Below are 13,247 nucleotides of genomic sequence, written 5' to 3'. Positions count from 1 at the left end.
GGGTAGTTGCGATCTCCTGGTAGCTCTGATCTCTGAGGCTCTCTAAAGTGTGAGCCCTCGTCGGGAGGTAGATGATACAGGGGGAGGGGGATGTGGCTCGTTGATAGGCTTGAAGAAGCTGGTGATCTGTGGCTGGGATCTCTAGCTCTGCACTCGTAGAAGCCTCTCTCTATGTTGGTGTAGCTCAAGGAGGAAAAGGCCTAAGCATCTCTGATCAGGATACTCCATCACCCGGCTAAGTGGGCCAAAACCCTCTCTCAAGTAGTGGTATCTCTCTCTGATCTCATAATATACAGGGCATCTGCATGTGTAATGCACCTTTGTCTCTACCTCACTGTGGCATAATTTGCGTACTCTGTCCTCTTGTCACATGCACTCTGCACTGTAGTGCATGGTGACAAGATGGCTCATCATCATTGTACAATATTAGTACAATATTAGTACCCTTTAGGATGATATTTGTCGTACACCGTGATCCCATTGTAATCCTCATTCCAGGATATATCAGTGCAGCATTGTACAATATTAGTACCCTTTAGGATGATATTTGTCGTACACCGTGATCCCATTGTAATCCTCATTCCAGGATATATCAGGCACGAGCTACGTAGGTCATTCCTCAACCATAGTGAGTGAGTGAGTGAGTCAGTCAAGTCCGCTAACCCACTTGGAGAGAATCATTCATGCATGTAGAGTCAGTAGAAACCTTAGGGTTTGCATTAGAAAGCACTCTGCATATTGCATATCATTCATCCATTGCACATAGGGTATTTTTAGGATATTTATTAGCATTTATCTGGCATTTTTCCCATATTTTTTAGCATTTAATACCATGATCTATCATGAACAAGTCGTGTAGCACTTTGTGTTACAGTCGGCCAGCATTAAATGCCAACCGACCAGCCCATAGTTAGTATAAATAGCCTTGCTTTTGCAACATTCCATCCATCATCACATAATTCAACAATCAAAGCATCAAGCGTTGTAGTCCTCAGCCTTGGAGCATCATCGCTTACAGTCTCAGCCATGCATCAGCAAAACGCAGCATCCCTTGTAGCCGGCCAGCCTCAGTGCTCCATCAACCTTACGTTTTTCAGCATACACAGCAGCCGGCCAGCATACATGCTTCATCTTCCTTGCGTTTTCAGCAACTAGCAGCATTCAGCCTGCATACAACTCATCGTTTTGCTCCAGCCACTTTGGTGAAGGTAAAACTCAGCATTCTCATTCATTCATGATGCATAACACAGCCTAGAAACAGTCCCATACCTCAGCCTCAGATTTGCAGCCTTCCCTCATTCCATTGGGAACAGTGCATAGGCTCGAGATTGGTCATTATTGGTGCTTCTACAACTGTGTACACAATTCAGCCTGACTCTTGGTTCTCCGAGATCTTGCGTTTGGCTTATCGTCAGTCCAAAGTCATTCTCTTCAAAGTAATAAAGCAAATACTATTCCGGTAACGGGACAGGGGGCCCTTTAGTGAGTAATTCGGCACCCCATACGGCATAAAAGTGGATGGCTAAACTCACGAAACTCAGGATACAGAAGGCGGTGTGAGACTTGTGTGATAGGATTGTTAATTACGAATACTTCCGCTGCATGTTACACCTCTCTAGGGGTCCGTGTTGCTCTCCTTGCCTCGATCTCCAGAGTGTGAGAGGAAACTCTGATTTGACCAATAGTCACCCTCATAGCGTGAGACATGTGTACATCCATATAGCCTGGGCGTCTAACGAATCCATCCTCTGTGAATCTAAGGAAATGATCTCTGTAGTACTACATCTTGGTGGGAAGGGGACCCGACCAAGTCTCCCTGTTGTGCATCTAGATCAAATCCTGTCTCAGAACTCTATTCCTCTCCTCTCAGGAGAGTGTAAAGTATGGGAGTCATCATCATACTGGAAGGGTGGTAATCTATCCATGTCAAGCCCATGTGCTGAGAACCACTCATCTACTGTAGCATATCATGATGGGTGATGGCCCTCTGTAGCAATACTCTGTGAGGACTCCATGGCCAAGCGGGGTAGTCTCTTTGGACCCATGCCTCTGATGTGTCTGATGTAGGCTATGGTTCGAAATAGTGCCTCTACCATCATGGGGGGCATTGTAAGCTCTGCTCTCACGATCTCATGTGGTACTGATGGTTTGCTGCGAATCATCCTAGAGATCATGAGGATCTGCGGTCTTTCCATCCGACGCCAATCATATGTGGAGAGGTTAGGGGCCCATACCGGTGTTGCATACATCATAGCTGGGGTGACTAATGTGTCAAATAGCCATCCTTTGGTGTGAGGCGCTTGGAAGTGAGCCTGATGACACTCGCTCCATCAATGCAAGGGCAACATAACCTTGGGTGAGCCCGTCCTGAGAGAGAGAGACAGTCGGACACAATATAAGGGCCCGAATACCCTTTGTAGGGCCCCCACCACAAATGGTGTATTTGCTTTATAAGAATGATGAGAAAATAACGCAAATATGTAGATCTTCTGATATGACTCTTGATGGCTTAAGGCCTACCGAGTCTCCTAGTCCAAGGATGCCAATCCCTTTCTGGGGTAGCGCAAAGGGCTGCCCCCTTCTCCTACATGCAACTACATGCTTCCTAAGACCCAAGTGCCTGGTATCTGGTTGCAAGCGGAACACCTGGAACACTTGACATCATTCCAAAGGGAGACTCAAAGTACGGACTGGCACTGCTTCATGTGCAGGACAATGCACACATGACCAAGACCATGTATGGGACTTGTACACCTAACCTTCGACGCTTAGAGTGGAACCTTGTTTGACTCGTCTCAGACTGGGGCTCACGGACCAGTTTTCCACTCTAGGTCTTGCACGTGCTGCACAAATACGTCCACGTGGCATCCAAGTGCGGGATGCACGCGACATACCCTTCTGGTGAACTTGACGGAAGCTACATAGCCTCTAAATAGTCCGTCAATAAAGCTGGATAGTTGTAGAAGAATTCTTTGTGAAGCCAAACCGTTTTGTGAGTCCCTCGATCATGAAATTTCGTGAGGAACTGTCTTTGTCTTCGGCTGGAGCCGTGCTTGAAGCGGTGGAGAAGGATCTGCTTGGGAACCATCACTTTGTCAACAATGTTTCATGTGCAGGACAATGCACACTTGACCAAGACCATGTATGGGACTTGTACACCTGACCTCGGACGCTTAGAGTGGAACCTTGGCTGACTCGTCTCGGACTGGGGCTCACATGGGACCAGTTTTCCACTCTAGGTCCTGCATGTGCTGAACAGATATGTCCACGTGGCATCCAAGTGCGGGATGCACGTGACATCCCCTTCTGTTGAACTTGACGGAAGCTGCATAGCCTCTAGATAATCTGTCAATAAAGCTGGATAGTTGTAGAAGAATTCTTTGTGAAGCCAAACTGCTTCGTGAGTCCCTCGGTCATGAAATTTCGTGAGGAGCTGTCTTTATCTTCGGCCGGAGCCATGCTTGAAAGTTGAAGCGGTGCAGAAGGATCTGCTCGGGAACCATCACTTCATCTTTGTCAACAATTTTTAGTTCCGCTTTGTCTTTAATCTTTGACGGGATTGGACCTGCATATGGTTTTAGCCAACTGACATGAACTTATTTGCTTGCCTAGTACATGCTTCTTGTACTTTAGCCTACTGCAATTTGATAGATTCCTAACACATCTGAGTAGTGGGTGAAGTTATAGGAGCTCAAGCCTCATGTGCATGTTTTATTTGATGATGGAAGTACTCACAATTTCCTTGATGCTTCTCTTGTCCGTAGATTACATATCCCATGGTGTAGAGTAACCACCCATGCATCGTAAAACTTCTGTTCTCTTCTCTAAAGTTTCTTACATTACCATAGGCTCTTCAGAGACCTTCCATGTCCGCTTGCCGTAATAAAATTTACGTACACCTGTAGAGGTGCACGGAATCTTCCTCTTGGGATTTGAAACTTTTGAAACCTCAATGAAACCCATACTTTTTTTTTTTCAGAAGTTTTGCACAATTGTGGATATCATATGCTAAAAGGAAGCAAACAGACCTTGGTGGAGTTAATATTGAAGTGATTGCATTTAAAGAATGTAGAGGAGTTGTGAACTTTCCTTGAAATTTGTGTGTGCATCATAGATTTGTTCTTGCTTATCAACCACATCCTAGAGAAGGAAATCTTTCACCGCGGAACCAAAATCAAGGCTGGTTACAGTCACAAGTCCCTCATTAGAGGAGGCTTTTTGAAACATTTTGTAAGTTTCGTAACTCCACAAAACATTTTGTAATAGTTTTGTACCAATTGTGGGGCCTGTGGAACATACACAAAATTATGCCCATTTTCCATTAAAAAATAAAAATAGCTAAAGCAAGCTGCAACATTCTAGCTCATTTTTTCATGTAAAATTTATTTCACAAACCTGAGGTTTGGAATGACATGGGGACTTAGGGTCAACATCATTGTGTGAGGACATGCAGAGAAAGGCCTATGATGCATGGATGACTGGTTTTAAAACATCAGGTTTAAAGCTTCAAAAAAATTATGATTAAAAGAAACTTGGGAAAAAAATATGTATTTGAACGAAATGTTTGATAAAGTTTTCATATTGTGCAAGCTCATTCAGATGCGAACATGGGCTTAGAGGTAGTAAACCTGAATGAAAAGTTAGTGGGTAAAACAGATGCAAGCACTTTGTTGTAGGAGCGATCCTCCTACAAAAGGGCAGACCGGTGCCTTTTATGTCATACGCATCACTTCTTTAAATGCAAAAGGGCTATGGTCTATAATAGATGAGACAATGGGCCCACTTGCATGTTGATTTTTAAGGCTGCTCTTTGGAGAAGTAGGACACCTTTCAATTCAATGGGTTTGTTCAAATGGTCATATTGGGAGAAAAACAAAAAACTGTCACAAAAAATACAAGCAATAAGTAATGAATCCTTTCTTTTTTGTTTTTGTGATAGCAACCTAACTAGGCAAGGCCTCAAAATCTATCTATCTATCTACTTATCTATATAACTGTATATCTATCTATCCATCGATTCATCCATCTTATTATTTATTTATTCATCTATCCATTGGTTTATCCATCTACCTATTTATTTATGGTGGAACGCATTCTTGCCCTCCGCTTCTCACGCTGCCATGTGGCAGTATGTTATCCCACATAGTGGGCCTCTATATAGGGAAAAAATGCCCTTGGTCTCCCCTCATCCCCCACCTTTATGGTGGTTCACGGGATCTTTGGGTGATGGGTACCCGGTCGGTTGTTGGCCTCTGTCTGCGTGTTGAGCCTTCACTCTGCGTGTGGTACTCTGCGGTTCCGCTTTCTTTCATGGTATCAGAGCCTCGTCGGCTCCTGCTCGGTATTGGGCTTTGCATCCGCCGGGCCGGGGGGGGGGGTGAATTCTTGTCCTCGCGCTCCTCACGTTGCCATGTGGCAGTGCATTATCCCACATCGTGGTTTGGGGTCTAATTGACTCCTCTATATAGGGCTAAATAGCCCTTCCCCCACCTTTATGGTGGTTCACGGGATCTTCGAGTGAGAAGGGACCCGCCCGGTTGTTGGCCTCCGTGCGTGCGCTCTCTCTCCACTTTGCGTGTGGTACTCTGCGGTTCCATGTTCTTTCAATTTACGCATGTGTGTATGAATGTGTATCTACTATCCATCTATCTATCTATCTATTTATCCATCTATCTATATGAGTATTTATTAACTTAGAATTTTATTATGATCTCGAAATTTGACCTAATTATAAACTCCACTCTTTGGGTTTTTTTTTTTTTTGTTTCAGAGATCGTGATCACGATAATGATGGAAAGATAAGCCTTGCCGAGTTTAAACAGGGTTTGTTTGATTTGATAAGACTATATGATGAAGAAGATTCCTTGGTTACAACCGATAATCTTGATAGTGCTGCAAGAAGAGAAGCTCATGCTAAGTACAAGTTTTTGGAGTTGGATAAAGATAAGGACGGGCAAGTTCTAGCGTAGAATCTCTTTCAAAAGACTCAAGACTGTTTTTTTTTTGGGGTGGTTGGTTAGCATACAAATGGTATTGTTGTTTGAACTCACGTCCCCTTCCGGGCAGGGTAGTTCGATAGCCATGCAAACAAGGGCCCACAAACAAAAGCTTCAAGAAGTTTCGGTTTTGATGACATGTTAATTTTTTCAGGTTTCTGAATGAAGCTGAGCTTGTACCCATCATGGATAGGTTGCATCCAGGAGAGGCTTACTATGCCAAGCAGCAATCAGAGCACTTAATGTCACAGGTGAATTGTATGTGGTGGTGAAATATCTGTAATCACAATGGCTTAGCTTGAAATGTCTCAACTGACTGGTTTTTTTTTTTGTTTTGTTTTGCTTTGTTTTTGTTTTTTTTTTTTTTTGGGGGGGGGGGGGGGGGGGGGGGGCCATCTCAGGCAGATAAAAACAAGGATGGACACTTGACAATAGAGGAGATGCTGGAAAACCGTTACATATTTTACAGCACTGCATATGCCTACGAAGATTACGAAGAGTATTACCATGATGAGTTTTGAGGTACGTATGCAGCTATTAAGCTCCTGTTTTCATTTCAGCCCTGCAAGCTGTGTGATCAGCTCTAATGAAAGGACACTGTATTGTTTCACCTCCTTGTCAGTTATACGAGTCCATATTTCATCATATTCACCAGGAAGCTATCAAGCAAAATATCAAAGCTCTATTAAGAAAAGAGAAGAGCTCAGGGGTAGCCAGTGCAACATTTTAGGGAGGAAGAGGTGGCATTGGAAGAACTACAAACCAAGGCAAAGGAAGGCCAAATCAAAAGCTCTGGCATGGAGTATATAGGTAGCCAGAACATGTTGAGAGACTACAACAGAAGCAATATCATAAAAGAAATAAATAAAAGGGGCTAAGAGCTTCTTCAAAGAATGAAAGAGACTACAAGAGAAGCAATATCATAAAAGAAATAAACAAAAGGGGCTAAAGACTTCCTGAAAGAATGAAGTGATTAAACCTGAGCAACCCAGACCCTTCTTTCCCCTCTCGAAACTGTGACACACTGCTGAAGCTGGATGCTGAATTGAAGGGCTGTTTCTGCAATGCAATTGAAGGTGGAGAAGTAGGAGAGCTCCCCAAATTAGGTGGACTGGCCAGCTCCCTTACAGGGGTAGTAGCTGGCCGTTTCATCTGGGCAGCATCCTCTGTCTAGGGGATGTTTGTGTTCAGCCCGGAACCTTTCATGCTCCTCCTATGCAGTGAGGCTTTTTTCCAGATGTGCTCGCCTTTATTTGTGTGTTGTGTTTTTTGGGTAGCGTGCAAGACCTTGTAAAAGCCATTCTTAATTTTCTTACTAGTTTCTGTCAAATTTAACACATGCTGCTCAAACTCTCACCGATCTTTCCGTTGCAATGCAGGTTTTATTTTTTTGATTCTTACTGCAGTAAAGCTATCGCCAACTTCAACATGTACATGCTGCACAATCTCAACAAGTTTACACCACAGAACCTTTGAAGCGTTCTTAACATATCATCTTGGTATCCTCTTGCAGCAATTTCTTGGCATCCTCTTGCAGTAATTTCGGAGGCTACACAGTACTCTCTCAAAGATGTAAAGTAATTTGAGAAAAGATGGTTTGCTTGGTAAGTGATTGTCAGCAAGAAACTGTTTACATGTTTGTCAAAAGAGAGTGTAGGCTGCACACCTGCTCAACTGTACGTACATTTACCTCCCTCTTAAGTATCATGTTTGGTAGACAGACGTGATGTTAATTTCAATTCATTAATTTAAATTCAAGTTGGTTGCGAAATCTTCTACTGTATCTTTGGAAAGGAACGCCATAAAATAGAATTCTTTTATGGCTGGACAGTTGGTGGGGGTGGGCTCCTTATCCAAGTGACTCTTGCACTGCAACATACAAACACTTCAAGAGTCTGATTTTGAAATCTAAATACGGATCAAGCAAGGAGAATGTGGTGATTGCACATAGAAGGAAGGCTTCCTTAAGGAGATGACAGTAATTTCAAATCCCTTGCCCGTTGAGATCAAGGAGAAGATTGGATCAGATAAATTCTTAGTCATTGTTATTATATTACTTAAGAAAGAAAGTAAGATGGCTCCAAAAGTAAAGAAACTTCAAGGATTCAAATTAGATGTTAGATAGATGACTGTACTTTAATAATTCATTGTGTAGAGATCTTAAGAGAAGAATTTCAAATGAAGCTCATGATAGCTTTCTTATAGCAGGACACCCTAGCTATGTGAAGACTTTCATGGTGGCTGTAAAGAAGAGTTTCTTTTAGCTTGGACTTAAAGGATGATGTACATCATGTTTGTCAATGCTTAGTCCACCACAAGATTAAGGTCGATAGGCTTAAAATGCCTAAAAAGTTTAATCCTTTAGATATTCTACAGATGAACTGGGAGTGTGTAAGCATGTATTTTATTATTGGATTACCTTCGAATAATGTAGGATATGATTCCATCTTAGCTATGGTAGATTGCTTTAGAAAGGACTCTTATTTGATTCCAATGAAAAAGGCTTATTTTGCTCTTAATGTTGCTAAAGTTTTTTTAGAAGGAAATACTTACTCTTCATGGATTGCCCAAAAGGGTTGTTAGTGATCGAGATGTAAAGTTCACATCTCACTTTTGGATTGCATTCTTTGAATCTATGCGAACCTCTCTAGATAATATTTGAGCATCTATGGAGGAACCCAAAACATGGATAAATTATCTATATTTGGTAGAATTTGCTTATAATGCATCTCATCATTGAAGCATAGGGATGAGTCCATTTAAGGCACTTTACAGATATAATTGTGTAATATCATTGAATTGCTCCGATTCCACTAATTAGAGTGAAAGTGTTGAAGCAAATGTTAGATAACATGGATCATCCGGTGTAGAATATAAAGAATGATATCAAAGCTTCTTAGGATAGATTAAAATAGTGTGCTGATCTAAAGTGGATCAGAGTGGATGTGTTAAAGTAAATGTTAGATAAAATGGATTATCAGATGTAGACTATAAAGAATGATATCAAAGCTACTAAGGATAGACAAAAGCAATATACTGATTTAAACTGAACAACTATGAGAGAATTTGATGAAGGTGATATGGTCATTCTTTTTGTGTGACCCAAGAGAAGTTCTCTTTCCTTAGAAAAGTATATTACCGAGATATTATGAACCGTATATGATTACGACGAGAGTTGGAGATCAAGCTTATGAACTTTTTCTTCCTCCACACCTAAAGATCCACAATGCATTTCATGTGAGATTATTTGAAGAAGTATGTTCTATATCTGAGTCATATATAAGATGATGAGCACATTGCTTTTCCTATTCAAGGTTAAGTGGAATTGGAACCGTAAACAATTTTGGATGTTAGAGAAAAACTCCTAAGGAATAGAATCTTAAAGGAATATTTGATCAAGGGAAAGTTTTTCAGCTAAGATGTTACTTGGGAGAAAGAGAAAGAGTCAAGGAAAGATTATCTCTAATTTACAAGATAAGGACATCTTGGATCTTAAAGTGGTGGATAATGTAAGATTCCTCTTCCCTTATCTTAGTGTAGCTGAGAAATTAAAATTTTGTTGTATATTTCTAGTGAGTGAATATAAACATTTGATAAGATGAGCATATTTAATGGAAGTTTGGAAGATTGAGAAGTTGAGAAATTAGAAAATAAAATTTAATAAAAGTAGTTAAGTTTGTTATGTGCAAAAATTAAGTTGGGAGTTCTTATGTGTCACATGTGCACCCCCGTCTCCCCGCTCTTGCAAATTAGAGAAAGAAACTAATACAAATAGATTAGAATATTTAAAAAGGTTTTTTTAAAACAGAATTTAAGTAATGATAATTATTCGTAAAAATATGCATGGGGATATGTGTGCATTATCCTTGGCAAAGGCTATTAAATATGTGTGCAAGGGGATATATGTGCATTACCCTTGGCAAAGGTTGTTAAATAGTGTGCATATTTAATTAAATGCAAGGGTGAATGGGTAAGTGATTAAAGTCCTAGGTTTAAGGTAAGTGTAAATATCTTAAGGTTAATTTTTAGAAGGAATATAATAATTAATGTAGAGATAAGTAAAGTGAACTAATAGAAGACTCTAGTGATGCATGGATGTATTAGTTAACTAGGTGTATGGGTGGATTCATGTGAAGTGGTTGTGTGCTTGAGAAAATCAATGGATACATGAAGATTAAAATGGAGTTGTCTAGAGATATGGTGGGAAACCAATTTGAGATGACAAAGGGTGTATGTGAGATATGTAGCTAACATTTTTAAGTGCATAAAATGACTCCCTCTTCATGAAGAAATCCATGAATTTTTCTTGGAGGCTAGAAGAGTATACATTGCTCATATTTTAGTGTAAAATTGCTCCAAGTACTAAGGTAGTCAATTGAGGTGTAAGAGGTGGGGATTTGGAATTTGTACAATCTTGGGAAGGGCAAGAAAACTCATGGTGCATTGAAGGAGGAAGACGATGATTGTTTTGTCTAGTAAGCAGCGTAGAGTATCCCCAAGCTCCTTTTTGCAAGGTACAATATTCAAATGCTCATAAATAACAATTTTCTTACTTTTTTTAATTAAAAAACTAGAATTTTTGATTGATTTTAAATTAATAATATAATTGAATGTTCTCTGCACATTTTTCCTAGCCTAGAGACCTCTAAGGTCTAGCATTTGTTCCTTTTTGCCTTAATTTAATGTCCATACATTAGTAGAACCCTTAGAAAGTTGTGAAACCCCTTTTAATATCTTAGACCTTAGAAAAATTTATGTTGAATAGTCTATTTCTAAATATAGGATAATTTATTAATTTATCAAATTATAGGAGAAACCTTAGACCAAATTTATTTCAAAAGAGAGATGGTCTAATTGCATTAATTTAATATAAGCTGAAGTCGAGATTAACCCTTAGGTTAAATTATGCGTGAAGGATGTAATTAGAAGGTTTATAAATTATTTAAAAATTTAAGGTTAGCCCTAGGCTTAGAGAGAGAAAATAATACTAGGATTATAGAGAGAGAAAATAACATTAAAACGGAGGAAAATGCCTTAGTTCAATTAGAAATTCTTAGGATTCATATTTAGAATTCCTTTTGAGAATTTGTGAAAAGAATTATAGAGTGCGAAAACTTTAGAAGGATAATTCTAGAGAGAGAAAGAGGATTGACCTTTCTAAGTGAGTAGGACTAAGTATAAGATTAGGTTAAAAACTTAGAATGAATTGACTCTAAAAAATCAAGTGGTATAAAATATGGCTAGATTAAGTCAATCTCTTCCAAGGAAAGCATATTTTTAGAAAAAGAAAGTCTTGATTAACCCTTAAAGAGATTGAGATTATCTTAAGAAATACTAGAATTATATCTCAAAAGAAAAGTCTAGAGCACCTTGAAGTGGCCAAATTAAATGACTTTTCATGGGGAATAAGGACCAAGATTAAAGTCAAGAACATGAATAGTAGATATTTGCATGTAGCCTATTTGGATTGGTTGTCACATTGTAGCATTGTAGTTCTATACCACTTCCATATCTTGTAGAATCCTCCTCAGCCATAATGCATCACATGCAACTTTATACTCATCCTTTATTGAGGAGAGTGCAAAAGTGGGCTGTGTCTTACTAATCCAAGAAATGCATCTTGAACTAAGAGAAAAACAATACCTAGTTACTAAGCACCTCTGGTGTCAGAATCACCCACCCAATCTAAGTCACAAAAGCCACTAAGGATCTTAGGTGATGTTGTAATCTTGAGTACCTTAGATATATCACAACACCCACATAACTTCTTTCTAATGATGCTCCCAAGGCTTGCTTGCTCAAAACACCAACAGTAAAATTGATGTCTGGTATAGTATTACACAAAAAGATAAGACTACCAGTTTCCTGTATAAGGTCTCATTCACAAGCTCTAAGGTGTCTTTTCGATTGATAGCTTCACATCAACCTCCAATGGGGTACCAACTTCCTTACATTTAGTCATGTTAAATGCCTTGATTATCTCACATGCATATTTTTGCTAAGAGATAAAAGTGATATCTACCTTGTACCAGATCTCAATCCCTAAAAACAATAATAATGCATGAACTTAAGATCTATCATCTCAAACTTTGTACTAAGAATTTGTTGTGTTTGTGAGATCTTTTTTTGGTGATCCATGTCAAAATGAGGTCATCTACATAGTTAACAATGACCATATACTTCCCCTATTCAAAGAAGACGTACAAATTTACATCGAAAGGAGCATGTAAGAGACCAATTTGCATCTGAAGGGCTATGTAAGAGACCAATACTCATAAAAAAGGCATTAACCCTTTAGTAACATTCCCTTAGGGCCTATTTTTAGTCCCTAGAGTGCCTTCCATGACCTCTAAACTTTGCTTTCGGAATCAGGGACCATGAACCCATGTGGCTGTTCCACATATACCTCCTTCTTGAGATTTCCATTAAGGAAAAATAGATTTTACATCCATTTTGAAAATAAGTATCCCCCTTGCATTGCCGATGCAAAAACGTTACGTATTGTGGCTAACTTGGCTATAGGAGCAAAAGTTTCATGAAAATCAAAACCTTCAACTTGTGCAAAACCTTACGCGATTAGTCATGCCTTATACTTTTCCAAAGTGCCATCAAATCTATATTTTGCGTTGTAAGCCTACTAAATGCCTTATGCCTTAGAGGATGATCTACAAGGTTCCAAGTGTGGTTTTTTAGGGATGGAGTCACATTCTTCTTGCATGGTTGCCATCCACTTTTTGGATCCTCTTGTGCTTCAACAAAGGCGGTAGGCTCCTAAAGCTTGAGTACCTCTATTATAAGAGCAAAATTATCAAGATTCTTGTGAGTCTTATTTTGCTTCTCTAACGTTCTAGATCTGTAAACACCTTTAGACCCATCCTTGATGTTGGAGGTTCTGCTCCATCTAAAAGTTGCATGTACCACTTAGGTGATGGCTTACCTTTTTGTGGCACATCATGATTTCTTCATCTTCAAAATCCATGACCATAGTGGGCTGTGCTTTATCTGAATGCAAGGAAGCATGTGCTATATATGGAGGTGTGTTGCTTTAGTGATTTCCCTGTTGTATGACGAAGAAAGAGGAAGCTCCTCCTCTATCCAACATGATCATTCTTGGAATACCATATCACGACTCACTATGATCTTCTTTGCCTGAGGGTCATAGAGAAGATATCCCTACAACCCAAGAAGATGTATTTTTGGCTTTTGGCATCCAATTTGGTCCTTTGAGAATCTGGAACATGTACATAATAC

General features: G+C 39.7%; 1 protein-coding gene across 4 annotated transcripts in view; it reads left to right on the top strand.

Annotated features, from left to right (window-relative positions):
• LOC147635070 (uncharacterized) overlaps positions 1 to 8,447 on the top strand; it is a 47,382-nt gene extending 38,935 nt beyond the window's left edge. The window contains exons 5-10 of one of the 4 annotated variants that reach the window (XR_015266831.1): positions 5,771 to 5,953; positions 6,151 to 6,247; positions 6,398 to 6,518; positions 7,376 to 7,426; positions 7,510 to 7,600; positions 7,828 to 7,963. Coding sequence is in view for 1 of the 4 variants with exons in the window: in XM_086804347.1 (XP_086660473.1) it covers positions 5,771 to 5,953; positions 6,151 to 6,247; positions 6,398 to 6,517 (400 nt within the window). In the remaining 3 variants the exon portion in view is untranslated. Of the gene's footprint in view, positions 1 to 5,770; positions 5,954 to 6,150; positions 6,248 to 6,397; positions 6,519 to 7,375; positions 7,766 to 7,827 lie in introns of those variants that run through there. The other 3 variants (XR_015266830.1, XR_015266832.1, XM_086804347.1) reach the window with 3 other exon arrangements.
• The last annotated feature ends 4,800 nt before the right edge of the window (positions 8,448 to 13,247 follow it).

Source organism: Cibotium barometz, chromosome 10 (genome assembly GCF_041138505.1).
Source record: "Cibotium barometz isolate CiBa-2024 chromosome 10, ASM4113850v1, whole genome shotgun sequence".
NCBI classification, from domain to species: Eukaryota; Viridiplantae; Streptophyta; class Polypodiopsida; order Cyatheales; family Cibotiaceae; genus Cibotium; species Cibotium barometz.
This window is presented reverse-complemented; position numbering and strand designations above follow the sequence as displayed.